Source organism: Bombina bombina, chromosome 1, assembly GCF_027579735.1.
Source record: "Bombina bombina isolate aBomBom1 chromosome 1, aBomBom1.pri, whole genome shotgun sequence".
Classification (NCBI taxonomy): domain Eukaryota; kingdom Metazoa; phylum Chordata; class Amphibia; order Anura; family Bombinatoridae; genus Bombina; species Bombina bombina.
The window spans coordinates 1,277,902,241-1,277,926,661 of NC_069499.1; the positions used below are offsets into that span (position 1 = coordinate 1,277,902,241).

The following is a 24,421-nucleotide window of genomic DNA, read 5'->3' on the forward strand; positions in this document are numbered from 1 at the left end:
CTCCTTCCCTTTAAAAACAGTCTGTATGTCTTAAATGAAAATCTAAAGGGCAACTGGTGTCTTTCCACTGATTCAAACTGTTGAGAATTCCTTTCATTTGCGGAGGCGTGGTGTTGGCTGGATGGGGGGGATCCGGAGGTACCCTGGGTGAGTATGAGCATATTTGTTGTTTGTTGATCTTTCCGTTTTTCCTTCTACGCTATTCTCTTTCTTTCCTTATCTTAGTATGCTTTCTCCCTTTTCCTTTTCTTTCTTTTTCTTCCCTTTGTTTGTCTGTTTATTTAGATATTTTTGATAAAAAGTGAGTCCAAGTACATGCATGATGATTTCATGTCAGTATCGGGCCTTTTAACACGATCACTGCCTTATATGTCTTATTCTGCATATGTTGATATCGAAACCTAGTATACCAATGTGATTGTACTTATTTTGTATGTCTTGGATTCTTTTCTATAAATAAAATTTGAAAAAAAAAAAAAAACAGTGCATGTCAGACCGATATATAAATTTGTAGAACAAGGATATGTTGATACAGATTTGCTACACATATGCTGACAGATTATACACATAAGTTTTAAAAGTAAGAAAGAGGCATTTTCCAAATGACAAATGTCAAAAATAGAGATGTAGATAGTACATAAAAAATAGTATATAAAATTATTACTATTTATAAAAACAATAAAACATATATTTACGAATCAAACTGCTTTATGTATGTCAGATGGGTTAAAATAACCGTTACGTGTATTTAAACTAGAATTTTATCTGTAATTGGTGCAGAGTATTAGAAAAGAGAATAAATAAATTTGAAAGTGCTAGACAAAGCGGGTATATATCCTAAAGTGTTAAGTTGGTGAAAGTCTGAAGTATTGTAGATATTTGTGGTGTTAACTTGTGGTCTAAAATACTTTAAAATCAAATCGATGTTAAAATGAACATATGTGGGGATAAACACATAGGTAAATTTGGAAATGCAATATGCATTATATACAAAAAGAGGGAATTGATTGGCCAATCCAGGGAAATGTACTATTTTTGGTATTCAGCTGAAGTGTTAAGCATAGAATTTAAATTTAAAACAACTGCATTAAGTATATAGACAAATAAACAATATAGCATACATCAAGGATTTTCCATAAAAAATGACGTAAATGTCAAGGATAGTGATGATAATAATAACAAGTAGTGTGCACCGAAAGTAAGTCTTTGGTATAAACAACATCTTTAAGACGAAAATTGTGCTATAGTGAGCGGATTGCCTTGGGGATCCACAGGCTAAGCAACGTTGAACTTCTTAAAAATAATAATACTGGAGAATTATTAAAAATTAGAAGTTAAGGATTAAGAGTAATGGATTAAGGTAAAAAATGTAAAAAAAATTAAGATAATAAAAAAAATGTAGGGGCAAATCTATAATCTGCATATAGGATGGACAAATCTAAATATTGAGTGAGGCTAATAGACAATACTGGCTTGTTGTCTGAGTGTATCTATTTGGTAATGCACACAACAGAAAATGCAACTCATACATAGAAGCTAGCTTTCTAGCTCTCTCCTGGGGCGCGATCCGATATAGATCGCAGTTTGCGGCGCAAGCGAGGGAACCCACGTCGCCCGCAGTTTCAGCTCGCAACTCGAGCCATCCAATATGCGGCGCAGTCACTTGCTAAAGTGGCACAAGTCTCGCAAACCAGCGATGTCCAGAAATCTGAGTAAGTACAGATTTTTGGAGTCGCCAGTGACTTGCGCCACGTTAGAAACTGCCGGCGCCTATAAAACCTGACTAAAGTCTAAATCACCCGCACTGTCTAACACGCCTCCCTAACATAGCCCGACACGTCTAACCCTCTATCCGCTATCCCCCCTCACTATCCTAACAATAAAAAAGCTATTAACCCCTAAACCGCCGCTCCCGTACCCCGCCGCAACCTAATAAAGTTATTAACCCCTAAACCGTTGCTCCCGTACCCCGCCGCCAGCTATATTATATCTATAACCCCCTAAAGTGAGCCCCTAACACCGCTGCCATCTATCTTAAAATGATTAACCCCTAATGTAAGCCCCTAACACCGCCGCCATCTCTATTAAAATGATTAACCCCTAATTTAATCTACCTACCCCGCCGCCAGCTATATTATCTATATTAACCCTAAGTATATTATAGTTAATATAGGTATTACATTATATATATTAACTATATTAACCCTAATTATATTAGGGTTAATATAGTTAATATAGTTACTATAGTATTTATATTAACTATATTAACTCTATCTAACCCTAACACCCCTAACTAAATTTATATTAAATTAATCTAATTCATTTATAAACTAAAATATTCCTATTTAAATCTAAATACTTACCTATAAAATAAACCCTAAGATAGCTACAATATAATTAATAATTAAATTGTAGCTATGTTAGGGTTAATATTTATTTTACAGGTAAATTGTTAATTATTTTAACTAGGTATAATAGCTATTAAATAGTTATTAACTAATTAATATCTACCTAGTTAAAATAATTACCCAATTACCTGTAAAATAAATCCTAACCTAAGTTACAAATACACCTACACTATCAATAAATTAAATAAACTACAAACATCTATCTAAAAATACAATTAAATTAACTAAACTAAATTACAAAAAAAAAACCCCACTAAATTACAAAAAATAAAAAAAAGATTACAAGATTTTTAAGCTAATTACACCTATTCTAAGCCCCCTAAGAAAATAATAAACCCCCAAAATCAGCCAATCGGAATTCGGCGGACGCCATCTTGGATGACGTCATTTAAAGGTACCTCATTCGTCGTTCAGTCGTCGGCCGGGATGGATGCTCCGCGGCGGCGGAGCGAAGAAAGAAGATTGAAGATGCCGCCGGAAGAATGAAGACTTTGCTACCGCTTGGAGGAAGACGTCGCCGGAGGAAGAATTCTTCTTTGCCGCTTGGAGGAAGACATCGCCGGAGGAAGAATTCTTCTTTGCCGCTTGGAGCAAGACATCGCCCGGATCGGATCAGGAGTTCGGCCCGGTGTGGTGAAGACAAGGTAGGGAGATCTTCAGGGGGGTAGTGTTAGGCTTTTTTAAGGGGTGTTTGGGTGGTTTTAGAATAGGGGTATGTGGGTGGTGGATTGTAATGGGGGGGGGGTATTGTATTTGTATGCAAAAGAGCTGAATTCTTTGGGGCATGCCCCACAAAAGGCCCTTTTAAGGGCTGGTAAGGTAAAGAGCTTTGAACTTTTTTTAATTTAGAATAGGGCAGGGAATTTTTTTTATTTTGGGGGTTTATTATTTTCTTAGGGGGCTTAGAATAGGTGTAATTAGCTTAAAAATCTTGTAATCTTTTTTTTATTTTTTGTAATTTAGTGTTTGGTTTTTTTTGTAATTTAGTTTAGTTAATTTAATTGTATTTTTAGATAGATGTTTGTAGTTTATTTAATTTATTGATAGTGTAGGTGTATTTGTAACTTAGGTTAGGATTTATTTTACACGTAATTGGGTAATTATTTTAACTAGGTAGATATTAATTAGTTAATAACTATTTAATAGCTATTATACCTAGTTAAAATAATTAACAATTTACCTGTAAAATAAATATTAACCCTAACATAGCTACAATGTAATTATTAATTATATTGTAGCTATCTTAGGGTTTATTTTATAGGTAAGTATTTAGATTTAAATAGGAATATTTTAGTTTATAATATGAATTAGATTTATTTAATAAGAATTTAGTTAGGGGTGTTAGGGTTAGATAGAGTTAATATAGTCTATATAAATACTATAGTAACTATATTAACTATATTAACCCTAATATAATTAGGGTTAATATAGTTAATATATATAATGTAATACCTATATTAACTATAATATACTTAGGGTTAATATAGATAATATAGCTGGCGGCGGGGTAGGTAGATTAAATTAGGGGTTAATCATTTTAATAGAGATGGCGGCGGTGTTAAGGGCTTACATTAGGGGTTAATAATATTAATATAGCTGGCGGCGGTATAGGGGGATTAGATTAGGGGTTAATAATTTTATATAGGTGGCGGCGGTGTAAGGGGTCAGATTAGGGGATAGATAAGGTAGATGACAGCGGTGTAAGGGGTTCTAATTAGGGGATGGATAAGGTAGATGACAGCGGTGTAAGGTGTTCTAATTAGGGGATAGATAAGGTAGATGGCGGTGGTTTTAGGGGTTCACATTAGGGGATAGATCAGTTAGATGGTGGCGGTTTTAGGGGCTCACAGTAGGGGGTTAGTTTATGTAGATGGCGGCGGGGTCCGGGAGCGGCGGTTTAGGGGTTAATAACTTTATTAGGGATTTCGGGGGGGGGGATCGCGGTTGACAGGTAGATAGACATTGCGCATGCGTTAGGTGTTAGGTTTATTTTAGAAGATCGCGGTTGACAGGGAGATAGACATTGCGCATTCGTTAGGTGTTAGGTTTATTTTAGCAGCCAGTTTAGGGAGTTACGGGGCTCCAATAGTCAGCGTAAGGCTTCTTACGGCTGCTTTTTGTGGCGAGGTGAAAATGGAGTAAGATTTCTCCATTTTCGCCACGTAAGTCCTTACGCTGCATATTGGATACCAAACTGCGCTAGTTTGGTATACCTGCCTATAGCCCAAAAAACTACGGGCGACGGCAGAAATATACGCGTGTAACTTCTAGGTTACGCCGTATATGTGATACCAAACCAGCGTAAATATTGGCGTCGCCGGCTTTTGCGGGCGACGATTTTTATCGGATCGACCCTCTGAGCTTCAATAAAGTCTGCTTTTACCTGCACAACCTTTGCGGTGGTTCCTTCCTTGCATCAGGTATAATCCTGCATCGGTAATGGTATCTATTTGGTATATCGATCTAGGGGTGATTATATATCTTGTGGCTCCCTGATGCATATTTTACCATTTATTTTGTTTTATCTTAATTTTTTAAATTTTTTACCTTAATCCTTAACTCTTAATCCCCAACTTCTAATTTTTAATAATTTTTTTCAATTTCTAATTTTTAATTTTCCTTCATTATGATACCATAGTACAACTATGGTATGTTTTCCTATTATTCCATCTCTACTGCATCCTTTTTTCATTTATTGCTGATTTAGGAACAGTATCCATACCACTAATAAAACTAATTTTCATCTCACTAATGTATTTAATACAAACCTAATCTGGGCTATGAAACAACTTTGTAATGCAGTCTCTAAATGTAAAAGCAACCTCCGGTCCTTAATTTTGTACATATGCTCAGCCTGTATAAGCCACATCTCAAACTTTGGCTACCAAAGTAAAATCAGAGAAAATTTGACAAAACTTTTGCCCATTCTAAAAATGGCCGTAAGAGTATCATTGAACACTCCCATAATCCATTTGATAGAAGAATAGACTTTTTTGGCACAAGTTTTTGGCCACACCCCATTCACCCCATAGGCTATATGGACCTTTAAATACTCTTAGAATAAGACAGCTGGTATTAGTCTTGAGAAAGGCCTAGTTTGAAGGCTGAAACACATAGACTATCCTTTGATCTGTATCAGACATACAAGCCCGAGTTTTCTGCTGAATCAGGTGAGCATATTTTTTTAATATATGCCCAGATTGGTAATTTGAGTTAGCCATAGCTTTTCTTTTTGTTTTCCTTACAGGTTTTTTATATGCTCCAGTATTATTATTTTTGAGAAGAAGTTCAACGTTGCTTAGCCTCTGGATCCCCAAGGCAATCCGCTCACTATAGCACAATTTTCATCTTAAAGACATTGTTTATACCAAAGACTTACTTTCGGTGCACACCACTTGTTATTATTATCATACCTATCCTTGACATTTACGTAATTTTTTATGGAAAATCCTTGATGTATGCTATATTGTTTATTTGACTATATACTTAATGCAGTTGTTTTAAATTTTAATTTTATGCTTAACACTTCAGCTGAATACTAAAAATAGTAAATTTCCCTGGATTGGCCAATCCATTCCCTCTTTTTGTATATAACGCATATTGCATTTCTAGATTTATCCATGTGTTTATCCCTACATACGTTCATTTTAACATCGATTAGATTTTAAAGTATTTTAGACCGCAGGTTAACACCACAAATATCTACAATACTTCAGACTTTCACCAACTTAACACTTTAGGGTATAGACACACTTGTTCTAGCACTTTCAAATTTATTTATTCTCTTTTCTAATACTCTGCACCAATTGCAGATTAAATTCTAGTTTAAATACACGTAACAGTTATTTTAAGCACACGCGCTAAATTTACACTTACCTGCATCCAACTGCATAAACAGCTCCAAGCGAAATTACACTGGAGCTCGTTTATTCAAGCCCAACAGCCACTTCACTAATTCACGTTTAATAGCTATCACACCAGTCACCATACTACTATATCCTCAGACATATACATTGTATGGACAAATCCTCTAGTAGATAATCTGTTCTTTTGAGTTTATAACACTGCTCTACTTCTCAGCAGACACTTTATTCTCCTTTTGCAGTATTAGCTGCAACATTTTCTTCACAAAGGCAAACGATCATTTGCTATCAGTATAACCCATCTGACATACGTAAAGCAGTTTGATTCGTAAATATATTGTTTATTGTTTTCATAAATAGTAATAATTTTATATACTATTTTTTATGTACTATCTACAGCTCTATTTTTGACATTTGTCACTTGGAAAGTGCCTCTTTCTTACTTTTTAAATTTATGTGTATAATCTGTCAGCATATGTGTGGCAAATATGTATCAGCATATCCTGGTTCTACAAATTTATATATCTGTCTGACATGTACTGTTTCTAATGTAAAACATTTTATCTATTTAGATAAATATAAGTTGATGTATTACGCCCACTACATAGGGCATTGAAAGTCTTTTCCTATTATATAACTGTACACAAATTTTGTGTTTAGTTGTCCACTCTCAACCCTAAATTATAGACAAATATCCATATTGTCTATACATCCTATAGCATACTATAGCTCCTCGAGAGGCGCTCCTTCTAGAGTGCCTCCCCCTTTTTCTAATTAATAGTTTAATATAGTTTAATTTAATTCTACACGTAAGTTTTAATTTATTATAAGATAGGGATGTTGTAATTTTAATGTAAAGTTAGCGGGTTGTTAGGTTTAGGGGTTAATAGCTTAATTTAGTTTATGGCAATGTGGGGGGCTGGTGGTTTAGGGGTTAATAGGTTTAGTTAGTGGTAGTGATGTGGGAGGCCAGGGGTTTAGGGGTTAATACTTTTATTTAGTTGCGGGGGGGTCCGTGAGAGGCGGGATAGGGGTTAATACTTTTATTTAGTTGCTGTGGGGTCCGGGAGCGGTGGGATAGGGGTTAAACATTTTAGTATAGTGGCAGCATTTAGTGACAGGATGTAAATAAAGTTGGTAAAAAGCCGAATAGCAGCGAGATCGATGATTGCTAGTTAAAAACGCACGGCCGCGATGTTAGGCAATGTTAGGTAAGTATATTGGTGCCGTCAAATGCAACAAAGTTGACGGCTTGATAGATATCCCCCTATAAGTTTGTCAGAAAGCCTTAGTAACATTAAAGGTAAAGTAAGTCATAATTAGAAATTCATGATTCAGACAGAGCATATAATTTTATACAACTTTCCAATTTACTTCTATTATTTAATTTGCTTCCTTTTCTTGTTATCCTTTGCTGAAATGTTTATCTAGGTAAGCTCAAGAGCAGCAAAAAAACCTAGGCCTAGATTTAGAGTTGGGCGGTAGCCGTCAAAACCAGCGTTAGAGGCTCCTAACGCTGGTTTTTACCGCCTGCTGGTATTTGGAGTCAGTCAGGAAAGGGTCTAACGCTCACTTTGCAGCCGCAACTTTTCCATACCGCAGATCCCCCTATGCCATTTGCGTATCCTATCTTTTCAATCGGATCTTTCTAACGCCGGTATTTAGAGTCGTGGCTGAAGTGAGCGTTAGAAATCTAACAACAAGACTCCAGCCGCAGAAAAAAGTCAGTAGTTAAGAGCTTTCTGGGCTAACGCCGGTTCATAAAGCTCTTAACTACTGTGCTCTAAAGTACACTAACACCCATAAACTACCTATGTACCCCTAAACCGAGGCCCCCCCCACATCGCCGCCACTCTATTAAAAATTTTTAACCCCTAATCTGCCGCTCCGTACACCGCCGCCAGCTACGTTATCCCTATGTACCACTAATCTGCTGCCCCTAACATCGCCGACCCCTATATTATATTTATTAACCCCTAATCTGCCGCCCCCGCTATCGCTGACACCTGCATATTTTTTTTAACCCCTAATCTGCCGCTCCGTACACCGCCGCAACCTACATTATACCTATGTACCCCTAATCTGCTGCCCCTAACACAAGTCGACCCCTATATTATATTTATTAACCCCTAATCTGCCGCCCCAAACGTCGCCTCCACCTACCTACAATAATTAACCCCTAATCTGCCGACCGGACCACACCGCTACTATAATAAATGTATTAACCCCTAAAGCTAAGTCTAACTCTAACCCTAACACCCCCCTAACTTAAATATAATTTAAATCTAACGAAATAAATTATTCCTATTTAAAGCTAAATACTTACCTGTAAAATAAACCCTAATATAGCTACAATATAAATAATAATTATATTGTAGCTATTTTAGGATTAATATTTATTTTACAGGCAACTTTGTAATTATTTTAACTAGGTACAATAGCTATTAAATAGTTAAAAACTATTTAATAGTTACCTAGTTAAAATAATTACAAAATAAATAAATCCTAACCTAAGTTATAATTAAAGCTAACACTACACTATCAATAAAATAATTAAATACAATACCTACAATTATCTACAATTAAACCTAACACTACACTATCAATAAATTCATTAAATAAAATACCTACAATTATCTACAATTAAACCTAACACTACACTATCAATAAATTAATTAAATACAATACCTACAAATAAATACAATTAAATAAAATAACTAAAGAACAAAAAATAAAAAAGAACTAAGTTAAAAAAAATAAAAAAATATTTACAAACATTAGAAAAATATTACAACAATTTTAAACTAATTACACCTACTCTAAGCCCCCTAATAAAATAACAAAGCCCCCCAAAATAAAAAAATGCCCTACCCTATTCTAAATTAAAAAAGTTCAAAGCTCTTTTACCTTACCAGCCCTGAAAAGGGCCCTTTGCGGGGCATGCCCCAAAGAATTAAGCTCTTTTGCCTGTAAAAAAAACACATACAATACCCCCCCCAACATTACAACCCACCACCCACATACCCCTAATCTAACCCAAACCCCCCTTAAATAAACCTAACACTAAGCCCCTGAAGATCTTCCTACCTTATCTTCACCACGCCGGGTTTACCAATCGACCCAGAAGAGCTCCTCCGATGTCTTGATCAAAGCCCAAGCGGGGGGCTGAAGATGTCCATGATCCGACTGAAGTCTTCTATCAAGCGGCATCTTCAATCTTCTTTCTTCCGGATCCATGTTCATCCCGCCGACGTGGAACATCCATCTTCACCGACGACTTCCCGACGAATGACGGTTCCTTTAAGAGACGTCATCCAAGATGGCGTCCCTCGAATTCCGAGAAAGGGACCGTCATTAAAGGAACCGTCATTCGTTGGGAAGTCGTCGGTGAAGATGGATGTTCCGCGTCGGCGGGATGAACATGGATCCGGAAGAAAGAAGATTGAAGATGCCGCTTGATAGAAGACTTCAGTCAGATCATGGACATCTTCAGCCCCCCGCTTGGGCTTGGATCAAGACATCGGAGGAGCTCTTCTGGATCAATCGGTGAACCCGGCGTGGTGAAGATAAGGTAGGAAGATCTTCAGGGGCTTAGTGTTAGGTTTATTTAAGGGGGGTTTGGGTTAGATTAGGGGTATGTGGGTGGTGGGTTGTAATGTTGGGGGGGGGTATTGTATGTGGGGGGTTTTTACAGGCAAAAGAGCTGAATTCTTTGGGACATGCCCCGCAAAGGGCCCTTTTCAGGGCTGGTAAGGTAAAAGAGCTTTGAATTTTTTAATTTAGAATAGGGTAGGGCATTTTTTTTATTTTGGGGGGCTTTGTTATTTTATTAGGGGGCTTAGAGTAGGTGTAATTAGTTTAAAATTGTTGTAATATTTTCCTAATGTTTGTAAATATTTTTTTATTTTTTGTAACTTAGTTCTTTTTTATTTTTTGTACTTTAGTTAGTTTATTTCATTGTATTTAATTGTAGGTATTGTATTTAATTAATTTATTGATAGTGTAGTGTTAGGTTTAATTGTAGATAATTGTAGGTATTTTATTTAATTTATTTATTGATAGTGTAGTGTTAGGTTTAATTGTAACTTAGGTTAGGATTTATTTTACAGGTAATTTTGTAATTATTTTAACTAGGTAGCTATTAAATAGTTATTAACTATTTAATAGCTATTGTACCTGGTTAAAATAATTACAAAGTTGCCTGTAAAATAAATATTAATCCTAAAATAGCTACAATATAATTATAATTTATATTGTAGCTATATTAGGGTTTATTTTACAGGTAAGTATTTAGCTTTAAATTGGATTAATTTATTTAATAAGAGTTAATTTATTTCGTTAGATTAAAATTATATTTAATTTAGGGGGGGTGTTAGGGTTAGACTTAGCTTTAGGGGTTAATACATTTTTTATAGTAGAGGTGAGATCCGGTCGGCAGATTAGGGGTTAATTATTGTAGGTAGGTGGAGGCGACGTTGGGGGCGGCAGATTAGGGGTTAATAAATATAATATAGGGGTCGGCGGTGTTAGGGGCAGCAGATTAGGGGTACATTGGTATAATGTAGGTTGCGGCGGTTTACGGAGCGGCAGATTAGGGGTTAATAATAATATGCAGGGGTCAGCGATAGCGGGGGGCGGCAGATTAGGGGTTAATAAATATAACACAGTGGTCGGCGATGTTAGGGGCAGCAGATTAGGGGTACATAGGGATAATGTAGGTTGCGGCGGTGTACGGAGCGGCAGATTAGGGGTTAATAATAATATGCAGGGGTCAGCGATAGCGGGGGCGGCAGAATAGGGGTTAATAAGTGTAAGGTTAGGGGTGTTTAGACTCGGGGTACATGTTAGGGTGTTAGGTGCAGACTTAGGAAGTGTTTCCCCATAGGGAACAATGTAGCTGCGTTAGGAGCTGAACGCTGCTTTTTTGCAGGTGTTAGGTTTTTTTTTCAGCTCAAACAGCCCCATTGTTTCCTATGGGGAGATCGTGCACGAGCACGTTTTTGAAGCTGGCCGTGTCCGTAAGCAACGCTGGTATTTAGAGTTGCAGTGGCGGTAAATATGCTCTACGCTCCCTTTTTGGAACCTAACGCAGCCCTTCTGTGAACTCTAAATACCAGCGGTATTTAAAAGGTGCGGGAGAAAAAGCCAGAGTAGCTAATGCACCCCTTTGGCCGCAGAACTAGGTTCTATCAGCTGATTGGTGGCTGCATATATATACCTATTGTTATTGGCTCACCCATGTGTTCCGTTAGAAACCAGTAGTGCGCTGATGCTCCTTCAAAAAAGGATACCAAGAGAATGAAACAAATTTGACAATAGATGTAAACTGGATAGATGTTTTAAAATTGTATGTTCTACCTAAATCATGAAAGAAAATGTTTGGGTTTCATGTCTCTTTAACATAAAATTTCAATACTCTAACAAAATCCAAAAAATGCAAAGATTTTTCAAAAGCATTCTTAGGATCAGGACACAAAGAGGGATTAACAATCTCCCTACTAACAAGAATAGATAGAAATAAACATAGAAAAATCTAGTAATAAGGAGAATATGAGAAACATAGAGATGATGAAAATATTGTTTGGAGGTTCGTGTGTTTTGTAGTTTCAAGTTTCTTTCTTCAACCAAGAGAGGCATGGAAATATTTTAAAAATAGACTGCAGGGAGTGTACAAAAACACAAGATTATTTAAAGGGACAGTCTACACCAGAATTTTTATTGTTTTAAAAGATAGATAATCCCTTTATTACCCATTTCCCAGTTTTGCATAACCAACACAATTATAATAATATACTTTTAACCTCTGTGATTATCTTGTATCTAAGCCTCTGCAAACTACCCCTTTTTTCAGTTCTTTTGACAGACTTGCAGTCTAGCCAATCAGTGCCTGCTCCCAGATTACTTCACGTGCACGAGCACAGTGTTATGAAATATGTGAACTAACACCCTCTAGTGGTGAAAAACTGTTAAAATGCAATCTGAAAGAGGTGGGCTTCAAGGTCTAAGAAATTAGCATATGAACCTCCTAGGTTAAGCTTTCAACTAAGAATACCAAGAAAACAAAGCAAAATTGGTGATAAAAGTAAATTGGAAAATTGTTTAAAATTACATGCCCTATCTGAATCATGAAAGTTTATTTTGGCCTAGACTGTCCCTTTAAATATAACAAAGAAAGACTAGTGCAGGTATGGTCTGCTGATATGAAACATTTTATGCTTTTAAATATAAAATAAAATCTAAAAATAAACCGATGACAAATACACAAAAAAATTATCACAACACTTATGTCTTTACATTGCTGTAGCTAATTGGACCATGAGATAATGTTATTGTATAGAAAATAGCCTTTGTTTAGAATCATATCATCTTCAGGATGCTTCTGAAAAGAGAATTAAAAACTTTCTGGTTACCCATTATTAAGTCGTAATTTCTTGCTCCTCAAAAACAGATCCTTTTTCCGTTTCTGTCCTCTACCAGTTTCTTAGAATTAGTTATATTAACTACTTTTTCGGTTACATGGATTACTAATATTCTATCTCTATCTATTGGGTACTTATAGAGCGCAAACTAATCACCTGTGAGGGTCTCAAGGCACTAAAATATTGGAGAAATATAGATAGGAGAGAGCGGGTGGGGTTTTACCCCATTTTTTTGTTGTTCTTATTGTGAGAGATAAAACTTTATACACCAAGTAGCGTTAAACTGGATAGATGCAGATTGTATTTAAGATTATCCCAAATAAGAAGAGATTATTCGGAGTAAAGTATTTCATTTATTGGTATAGCAACAATGTTTATGGACGCTATCTACAATGTTCTTTTTTTTGTATCATTTTGCTTCTCTTGTTTTTTTTTTGTTTGGGTGATATTGTTTATTAACCATTCTGTAAAATTAATAAAATTTATTTGGAAAAAAAATGAAAGAAAGAAAATAGCCTGTGTTTAATTCTGGCTTTAAAAATTGTATTCAAATGTGTAAAAAAAAGTATATAATGCTATATTGCCCACACTGTATAATGCTGATTTATCTCTACAGGCAATAGGAGCTATACCTGCTTGTGTAGATGGGGTATTTCTTCCCAAAATTGCTGAGCAGATTTTGAGAGACAAAGAAAGTAACCGTGTCCCCTTTATAATTGGGATGAACAATCATGAGTTTGGATGGATAATTCCAGTGGTAAGAAGTATTTCTTTTTTTATATTGTATATTATATTAATTAACAATAAGGCTGTATTTTTTGAATTATGTACCCATCAACTCAATGAAAAGTTCCATTACAAATCTATTTTCTAGAACACCATGATTACATGGAAAGTCAGGCTGGCATTAGCACAAGCAAGTCATTTCAGTAGTGAGTAGCTCATTTGTCAAGGGGAAAATCTTTTTTATTCTTCAAACTGTTAGAATATTACTTTACTTGCATCTGGGGCTAAGGCTAATGAATGGATTTGATATTTACAAGGGAAAGTAATTTTCCATGAAATAATAATAAAAAAAAAAGATCTGACCAGTGCTAAAGAAAAATTGACTATGTTGTTACTCCCCTGCCCATGGTGGGAGTGCATCAATATCTTACCTTTGTGAAGTTTTTAAAGTGTGGCCCCCCCTTGGCTGTAGTTTACCCTACAATCTCAAGATAGCTTTATTTCACCACAACCTAGGAAAACTCAAGATCTATTATTTTACTTTTTTTGGCCTGAAGACTAGCCCTAGTAAAGGTCCGGTTGAAGGAGAAGTCGTCTAGCTGGACTCAGGTCTTAGATGTAATTGAGTACATAGGACAAAATGGAAGAGTATGTGTACAACTATTTTGATACTATTGACATGCATACTGATCAATAGAGCTTTTAACTTGCAGTTCTCTCTGTGAGGGTTTCAGTGTGCGAGAGGAGCCCTTAACCCCCCTTTTTTCTTTTTTTTTTTTTTTTTTTATTAATTTATATTTATTTTCCTCTGTGTGAATTAGTCTTGACAAGCACATACTGGTTTATCGTACATTATTTTTCTTTATAATCTAAATAGCTTTGATATATATGAATATGCAACCATTCCAATAGATATTTACAACTGTTGCTTTTCTGAACTTTTTAGTAGTACCCTATACTTTAGGGCTCATGCCTCTTCATTGGGTTATAATGTATCTGGTCCTTTCTATTTTGGTTCCATTACACAACCCTAAACCTCAGTATGTTAAAGGGACAATAAAGACAACATTAAACTTTTATGATTCAGATAGAGCATGCAATTTAAAAAAAAAAAACATCAATTTAATTTTGTTATCAAATTTGCTTTGTTCTTTTGGTACCTTGTATTGAAGAGTAAAACTAGGTAGGCTTATAAGAGCTCAGGAGTGTGTTTGTGTCTTTAGTACTCTATGGCAGCAGTGTTTTGCTACAAATAATAATACCCAGAGAGAACAAAGCTAATTTGATAACAGAAGTAAATTGGAATGTTGTTTAAAATTACATGCTCTATCTGAATCATGACATTTTTACTTTACTGTCCCTTTAAGGCCTGATATTTGATACCCCTTGGTTTAACTTAATCTCAGGGAAGCTTGTTTTTTTAGGCACTTATGTACTTTTCATTATTATTGTGGTTAACAATCTCTTATTGTTTTCTGTTCACTCTGTGTTTAACAGTTTAACAAATCTTAAGATATTTAAATTCAAGTTACCAAATTATGACATGTTCTTGCTTTTTTTGTTAACTTGAGAACATAGATTTGGAGTTTAAGTAATATGGAAGTCTCCTGTCCATAATGGCATACTGGTGTAGGCTCAGTAGTATGCATCTGTGTTAAGTACTATATGACTGCAATGTTTGCAACATGTTCAAAATAATTAGAGGAACACTAAGCACTATTTAAAAAAAAAAAAAAAAAGATGATTATATTCTTATATAACCTCCCCTGATAAACCAATTTGCTGAAAAATATAAATAAGCTGAAAAGTCTCAGACTGTTTTAATAAACCTTTAACAAAGTTTTAAGACAGCATGGAACTTTATTAAGGCATCTAAGGGTTAATGCTGAACATGAGCCAAACTTAGTATATGCTTGTGCAAAGGATACCAAGAGAAAGAGGTAATTTAATTTAAATAAAAGATTGAACTTTTTTGTAATATTTGTCTGAATTGTGAAGGTTTAATTTTGACTTGTATGTACTTTTAAGGGACGATTGATGCATTTATGTAATTTGAAACATAAGATGAAGTGTTGTTTTTTTTGGTTACAGAGTCAAGGAAATAAATGAATGTATACAAATATATATCTTTACTAAGGGGTAACTATATTCTAATAATTTTAAAAAAGCAGTACAAAGTCATTGTTCTCAAGTAAACTGTTTTGTAATATTTATACCAAATGATTTTTTAATCTTTGCAAAAGTTTTCTTTGAATTCATTAGACCACTATGATAGTATTTTTTAATTTCAGAATAACTGGATTTTATTGACATTTGTATTGGGAAAATATTCAAAAAAAAGTGTAAGAAACAGACGTATATTTGTTTTCTTCAGGTGATGAATATAAGTGGATTTGAAGACGGAATGACTATAGACACAGCTGAATCACTTCTCCGCAACCTTCCATTACTCGTAAGATTCTTTTGCAGTTTGTATAAATAGCCATGATTTGATCTTATCCAATCATACACAATGTGTATATAAACATAGTGGAAAGTAAAAATGGTAGCGCTATTTTTTCTTTCAATTTTTCGAAAGAGAATATATTTTTTTAAAGTTTCCAATTTACTTCTATTATCAAATTTGCTTTGTTTATGTTATTCTTTGTTGAAGAGATATCTAGATAGGTAGTGTGCACATTTCTGGAGCTCTACATGATAACAGGAAATAGTGCTGCCATCTAGTGTTCTTGCTAATGTATAACATTGTTGAAAAACTTCTGCCAAATAGTGCTTCAGGCATGTGCACACTCCTAAACTTACCTTCCTGCTTTTGAACAAAGAATAAGAAGAAAACAATATAAATGATAAATTGGAAAGTTGTTTAAAATTGTATGTTCTATCTGAATCATGAAAGAAAAATGTTGGGTTTTATGTCCTTTTAAGATAAATCCATAGCAGTCACATTGTTACTTCTAAATTAAAGTTGAAAGTAAAATGTTAACGATCGAGTGAAAGCCTCGGGCACACTAAGATCTGAAGGTCAAACAGCACAGCTGCACTAAACCCCTCATCTAATAGCATTAAATAGGACATGCTACAAAACTCAAGTCTGGCTTTCACTCAAGTGCTAACCCAAAGATGCGTGCTAAGTTGAAAGTGCATAAAAAAAAGTGTTCTCTACAAAGTATTAAATTATGTTTTAAAGAAAATCTGGCATCCTTTTGGAAGCACACGGCTAAATTAAAAGCAAAATAAAATAGTTACATTATTTTGCCAAATGGTTTAAGACCAGGAAGCATGCATTGCATGGGTATAGGTTAGGGACCCAGTGAGTAAGAGACCTTGACCGGGTCCTGGGTGTAAATATTTGACCACATGCCCAGAGCTGTAAGTTGTGCAATTACATGGGATGTGTAACTAATCCAGTTTGAGAGTGCAGTCCATTTCTGTGTTTTGTACTTGTATAGGCAAAAAAAGTGTCACCCTTGTATGTAAGTGTGTTGGTATGAAAGCATGTATTGTGTGGCTGTAGGCAAGGGACCAGGGAGGAGAGATCATGGCATGGTGCTGTGCTTAACCCATTTGGCAAATGCTATAACTAAGTCTTTTATTTTGCTTTTCATCTAGCTGTGTTCTTGCAAGAGAGTGAAAGAGTTTCTATGTGTTGATAATATTTTTTATTTTATACTTTTCCCTATGGGATTTGCACCCAGACTTGCCTGAGTTGCTAGGAACTGTTCAGTTGTCTGAGTGCTGGTGAGGATGTGAGTTTTACAGTGGCATGGGATGTATACCCGATCCAGTTTGAGCTTACAGTCCATTTCCATGCTGAATATATAGATAGATGTTTTTTATTAGTAGATTTGTGTTATCACTGATTTTATCAGTGATTTAAAGGTATGTGACAAGGTGTTGGACTGGAAAGGGCTCCATATATACATGTATATGCATGTATGTATGTGTGTGCATATATCTATACACACACATATATATATATATATATATATATATATATATATACATATACATACATACAAATACCCCCCCCCCCCCCCCCCACACACATACTAAAACTTTACTTCAGGCACGCTAACTTTTTTTTCAATTGTAACCTATAATTCATCATGTGATTTGAGAGATGTTGCACCATCCATTAAAAGTATAGTGCATGCTAACCTTCTCTAGTAAATCTTTTATACCATTGACTTGTAATATCAGATTGTGCACTATTCTAAGAACAGTGTCATGATATGGATAGCGCGCACTACACTTGAAATCTGGGCTACCACTTGTTTCAAATGCATTGTTTTAAGGATATAATTTTCTACCTATATAACCTAATTTTTAAAATCAATCAATATTGTGTTTTAATGTCTGTTTTTTTGTAGGGCGTCAGTTCTGAATCCATTAGTATAATAATGGATGCATACTTTGGTGACATAGATGATCCTCTTGAAATCCGAAATCAATTCATTGATTTATGCGGAGACATTGTATTTGCTTTGCCAGCCATTAAAACAGCAAAATATCACAGAGGTATTTAATATAAGTGGGATTTTCATTTAGCTTTGTGCAGCTAATGATATTTTAGACATTTTAAATAAAATTGGCATGTATCATTGTATTAGACAACCACATATTGCATTGGGGTTTCTTGTTTTCCAAATGCATAACTTTATCATTTTAATCTATTTGCTTTTTAAAAGCCATTTTCAAGGTACTCTAAATCTCCTTTCAGACCATCCATATCTTATTCATGAGAAATGTTGCTATGTAATCCTTATAAAAACAGTATTGAAAATAAACAAGGCACAACTGTGTTTTCTGCGGAACCCCACATATTATTATAGTGTAATTAAAATATGTTATTACAACTCTATCGAATAGATTTAGAGTTCTGTGGCCAAAGGGGTGTGTTAGCTACGCATGCTTTTTTTTCCCTGCACCTTTTAAATACCGCTGGTATTTAGAGTTCACAGAAGGGCTGCGTTAGGCTCCAAAAAGGGAGCGTATAGCATATTTACCGCCACTTCAACTCTCAATACCAGCGGTGCTTACGGACGCGGCCAGCTTCAAAAACGTGCTCGTGCACGATTCCCCCATAGGAAACAATGGGACAGTTTGAGCTGAAAAAAAACCTAACACCTGCAAAAAAGCAGCGTTCAGCGTCTAACGCAGCCCCATTGTTTCCTATGGGGACACACTTCCTAAGTCTGCACCTAACACCCTAACATGTACCCCGAGTCTAAACACCCCTAACCTTACACTTATTAACCCCTAATCTGCCGCCCCCGCTATCGCTGACCCCTGCATATTATTATTAACCCCTAATCTGCCGCTGCGTACACCGCCGCAACCTACATTATACTTATGTACCCCTAATCTGCTGCCCCTAACACAGCCGACCCCTATATTATATTTATTAACCCCTAATCTGCCGCCCCCAACGTCGCCTCCACCTACCTACAATTATTAACCCCTAATCTGCCGACCGGACCACACCACTACTATAATAAATGTATTAACCCCTAAAGCTAAGTCTAACCCTAACACCCCCTAACTTAAATATAATTTAAATCTAACGAAATAAATTAACTATTATTAAATGAATGATTCCTATTTAAAGCTAAATACTTACCTGTAAAATAAATCCTAATATAGCTACAATATAAATTATAATTATATTGTAGCTATTTTAGGATTAATATTTATTTTACAGGCAACTTTGTAATTATTTTAACCAGGTACAATAGCTATTAAATAGTTAATAACTATTTAATAGTTACCTAGTTAAAATAATTACAAAATTACCTGTAAAATAAATCCTAACCTAAGTTACAATTAAACCTAACACTACACTATCAATAAATAAATTAAATAAAATACCTACAATTATCTACAATTAAACCTAACACTACACTATCAATAAATTAATTAAATAAAATACCTACAATTAAACCTAACACGACACTATCAATAAATTAATTAAATACAATACCTACAAATAAATACAATGAAATAAACTAACTAAAGTACAAAAAATAAAAAAGAACTAAGTTACAAAAAATAAAAAAATATTTACAAACATTAGAAAAATATTATAACAATTTTAAACTAATTACACCTACTCTAAGCCCCCTAATAAAATAAGAAAGACCCCCAAAATAAAAAAATGCCCTACCCTATTCTAAAATTAAAATAGAAAAGCTCTTTTACCTTACCAGCCCTGAAAAGGGCCCTTTGCGGGGCATGTCCCAAAGAATTCAGCTCTTTTGCCTGTAAAAAAAAACATACAATACCCCCCCCCTCAACATTACAACCCACCACCCACATACCCCTAATCTAACCCAAACCCCCCTTAAATAAATGTAACACTAAGCCCCTGAAGATCTTCCTACCTTGTCTTCACCACACCGGGTCCCGATCTGTCCTTCATTTGGACTTAGGACGTCGCAAGAAGAGGATGGATCCGCGCCGGAGGTCTTCAAGATGGAGCCGGTCATCATCAGATGGAAAAACAGAGAAGATGCGGCTTGGATGAAGATGTTTGCTGGTCCGGATCGACTCTTCTGCCCGGATAGGATGAAGACTTCTGCCCGAAGATGGAATTCTTTAGCCGCCGCTTGGATCCAGACTTCAGCCGGAGGATGGACGTCACTCTTCAGCCCCCGCTTGGGCTTGGATGAAGATTTCGGAGGCTCTTCAGGACAGATCGGGACCCGGTGTGGTGAAGAGAAGGTAGGGAGATCTTCAAGGGCTTAGTGTTAGGTTTATTTAAGGGGGGTTTGGGTTAGATTAGGGGTATGTGGGTGGTGGGTTGTAATGTTGGGGGGGTATTGTATGTTTTTTTTTACAGGCAAAAGAACTGAATTCTTTGAGGCATGCCCCGCAAAGGGCCCTTTTCAGGGCTGGTAAGGTAAAAGAGCTTTTCTATTTTAATTTTAGAATAGGGTAGGGCATTTTTTTTATTTTGGGGGTCTTTGTTATTTTATTAGGGGGCTTAGAGTAGGTGTAATTAGTTTAAAATTGTTGTAATATTTTTCTAATGTTTGTAAATATTTTTTTATTTTTTTGTAACTTAGTTCTTTTTTATTTTTTGTACTTTAGTTAGTTTATTTCATTGTATTTATTTGTAGGTATTGTATTTAATTAATTTATTGATAGTGTAGTGTTAGGTTTAATTGTAGGTAATTGTCGGTATTTAATTTAATTTATTTATTGATAGTGTAGTGTTAGGTTTAATTGTAGATAATTGTAGGTATTTTATTTCATTTATTTATTGATAGTGTAGTGTTAGGTTTAATTGTAACTTAGGTTAGGATTTATTGTACAGGTAATTTTGTAATTATTTTAACTAGGTAACTATTAAATAGTTATTAACTATTTAATAGCTATTGTACCTGGTTAAAATAATTACAAAGTTGCCTGTAAAATAAATATTAATCCTAAAATAGCTACATTAGGATTTATTTTACAGGTAAGTATTTAGCTTTAAATAGGAATAATTTATTTAATAATAGTTAATTTATTTAGTTAGATTTAAATTATATTTAAGTTAGGGGTGTGTTAGGTTAGGGTTAGACTTAGCTTTAGGGGTTAATACATTTATTATAGTAGTGGTGTGGTCCAGTTGGCAGATTAGGGGTTAATAATTGTAGGTAGGTGGAGGCGACGTTGGGGGCGGCAGATTAGGGGTTAATAAATATAATATAGGGGTCGGCTGTGTTAGGGGCAGCAGATTAGGGGTACATAGGTATAATGTAGGTTGCGGCGGTGTACGGAGCGGCAGATTAGGGGTTAATAATAATATGCAGGGGTCAGCGATAGCAGGGGCGGCAGATTAGGGGTTAAATATAATATAGGGGTCGGCTGTGTTAGGGGCAGCAGATTAGGGGTACATAGGGATAACGTGGGTGGCGGCAGTGTGCGGTCGGCAGAATCGGGGTTAAAAAAAATTAATAGAGTGGCGGCGATGTGGGGGGGCCTCGGTTTAGGGGTACATAGGTAGTTTATGGGTGTTAGTGTACTTTAGAGCACAGTAGTTAAGAGTTTTATAAACCGGCGTTAGCCCAGAAAGCTCTTAACTACTGACTTTTTTCTGCAGCTGGAGTTTTGTCGTTAGATTTCTAACGCTCACTTCAGCCACGACTCTAAATACCGGCGTTAGAAAGATCCCATTGAAAAGATAGGATACGCAATTGACGTAAGGGGATCTGCGGTATGGAAAAGTCGCGGCTGCAAAGTGAGCGTTAGACCCTTTCCTGACTGACTCTAAATACCAGCGGTAGCCCAAAACCAGCGTTAGGAGCCTCTAACGCTGGTTTTGACGGCTAACGCCAAACTCTAAATCTAGCCGTAAGTTTCCTATCCTTCAACTATTGTTTAACTAATATTTATTTCAATTTGCAGTCATTTTACTTTTACAATTCTCTGATATTATGATTGCTCTACTTATACAATCTACTTTAGTGCTTTGAGAGACTTGATAGCTGTGCATTGTTCTAGTATCATTCTAACATGTTTTTTTTGTTCTTTTTTTGCTTTGCAGATTCTGGCTTACCTGTTTATTTCTATGAATATCAGCACCGTGCCTCTTTATTTAAAGATTCCAAGCCAGCTTTTGTTAAAGCAGATCATGGAGATGAAATTCTCTCTGTTCTGGGAATCCCATTCTTGAATGAAGAAAGTATTTTTAACTGTAAGCTGTGTGTTACTTGCAATCTACTATCTAAGATATACTTATCTGAAAAACTTTAGTTACTAACGGATACTTTCTTTCTTCATAAGTTCCTGCTACGGATGAAGAAAAAACCCTAAGCAGAATAGTTATGAAATACTGGGCCAACTTTGCACGAAATGGGTAAGAAAATATAAACAATTGTTCTCTCTGCTTAAATAGAAATATATGTTAAAAAAACAGTATTCTGGTCATCAAATTCTCAGTTTAATTATTGGGAAACCAGTGCATTATAAATTATTTTGAAAACAAGACACTTTCTTTTCTTTGACATTATGTACTGTATTTCTGAATATGCAAGAAAATTGCGGAAACAGCCATTGATTTTCAGGCACATTGAAAGGAATTTATATATAGATATATTTAGATTGAGCCAAAACATTAGGAGCCAGAATTAACATTTTAGGCTCTGGGGCTTACAGGATCTGTTAATTGTTAAGTTATACAGAGCTATGAAAGTAATGGTTGGGATATATGAAATTGATGGGCCTTTGATAAGATAAATGAAATAAAAGCTATCAAGTATGACTCACTAACTTTGAAAACATAGCATAATAGTTATTGCATCAATCCTCCTAAAAGTGTTCTTGTATGAAATAAATACCACAGGCCATAATGCACATTTTATTTGCCTTCCCATTGCCACACTAATCCTCTATAATTTGTAGTACACAGAGTATGTCTTTTGGGTCATATCAATCTTGTGGGGCAATGAGGGCTTATTTGAATTTATTTTATACTGTATATAAAAAGAATATATTTTCTTCCTCCTAATTATATCAATCTTGTTTTTTCATTATTATTATTGATAGTATTATTATTACTACTACTATTTTTTAATGTGCAGCCACAACTTGTGCAGGGTACATACCTAAAATCACAAAATGACAATGATTAATGGCAAGAAATGCATATTTGTAAAATAGACTTAACCAAATTAATAGAGGGAAAGTGTATATACTGCAGCGAGAGAAGGCAGTTCAAAATTTATTTTGTTGGTTAGGAACTTTCACAGAATATATGGTAAACCTCTTAAAATATATGGGTTTTCAAATAGCATATGAAGCTGTATGTTTGGAGACAGCTTTATGGAGTTGGGTAAAGAGTTGTAGAGAGTAAGAGCAGCATATATGTAGTTTTGAAGACAGTTAAGGGAAGTAGGGATCATGGGATAACCATGCTGGTATTAGACTTAGTGGCCAATAATTGAATGCCTTAGGAGTGAGGAAGTCCAGTGGTGCCAACAAAAGTGCTCCATGGTCATGTGATCACCGTGACAGCCAGTCACAGTCACCATGTGTCTGGGGGTTTGTTAACCATGGCTTGTCTTGTCTTGGCCCCATCTCTTCTGTCCCAGTGAAAATTTGCAGTAAAAAAAGTAAAATTTATTTTAATAAAGTATATTTATATTCTTAATACATTTTATTTTAAGAACATTACTTTGTTTACTATTTCATTTTAATGAAGTGTTTTTTTGTTTTTGTTTTTTGCCCATTAATGTTATCTTATGCCCTTTGCGATAAATGAGTTAAATATAAAGTGTCAAAAGAGTTATAGGTAAATACCCTGGGATGTCTAAATTTATACTTTTTGTGCAGCAATTTTGAATTGGGTGACCGCTATTTAGTTTACAATCCAAGCATAGCAAATTTTAGCGTTAAACCAATAATTTAATCTTTGTAAAATTTGACCTATATCAGATATAAATAACTTGGAAACATAGGCATATGTGGTTTTCCTAAAATCAGTACAACATAATGAATTTATAGGGAGGTATGTTTTTTTAGCTACACTAGTTAAGTAGAAATTGTTATGAAGAACACTGCAAAACGTTTTGTGTTTTTTTTTATTTTTGCCCCATTTTCAGTATTATATTCCCATTTAATTTTATTTTATGTCCCTATCATAAGAAAGGCCTGTTTGTCTGTTACATTTTTTTTTATATTAATATCTATGGGTGCACTTAACAAGAAAGCTGATAATTAATATGAAACGAATAGTAAACAAAAATGCCTAAACTGGGAAAATAAAAAACTTGGTCCTTAATAGGTTCATCTTAACTAGTTGCTAGAAAATTTCCACTCTGTAAAGTAGAATTAATTTGTTGAGAAGAGTCTGGAAAGGCATCAAGAAGAGCTTTAGTCCTCGATGTCCCGAACAGGTCTTTCACAGCTCTTGTAGTGTAGCTGTCGGCTCCGGGAAGTTCCGGTTTCTTAGCCCTTTACGTTCGGCTGTGTTTCTCAGTGTCAAGTCCTTTGTTTGCATCATCTCAAGATGATACAAACA

The 24,421-nt window shown here is 35.2% G+C and overlaps 1 protein-coding gene across 1 annotated transcript in view; it reads left to right on the forward strand.

The window, feature by feature from the left end:
* The window catches only part of LOC128648583 (pyrethroid hydrolase Ces2e), a 156,749-nt gene that overhangs the window by 126,760 nt on the left and 5,568 nt on the right, over nucleotides 1-24,421 (forward strand). Inside the window, exons 8-12 of the mRNA XM_053701345.1 lie at nucleotides 13,307-13,447; nucleotides 15,791-15,868; nucleotides 17,787-17,934; nucleotides 21,947-22,096; nucleotides 22,186-22,258. Of these exons, the coding sequence (XP_053557320.1) occupies nucleotides 13,307-13,447; nucleotides 15,791-15,868; nucleotides 17,787-17,934; nucleotides 21,947-22,096; nucleotides 22,186-22,258 (590 nt within the window). The remainder of the gene's footprint in view (nucleotides 1-13,306; nucleotides 13,448-15,790; nucleotides 15,869-17,786; nucleotides 17,935-21,946; nucleotides 22,097-22,185; nucleotides 22,259-24,421) is intronic.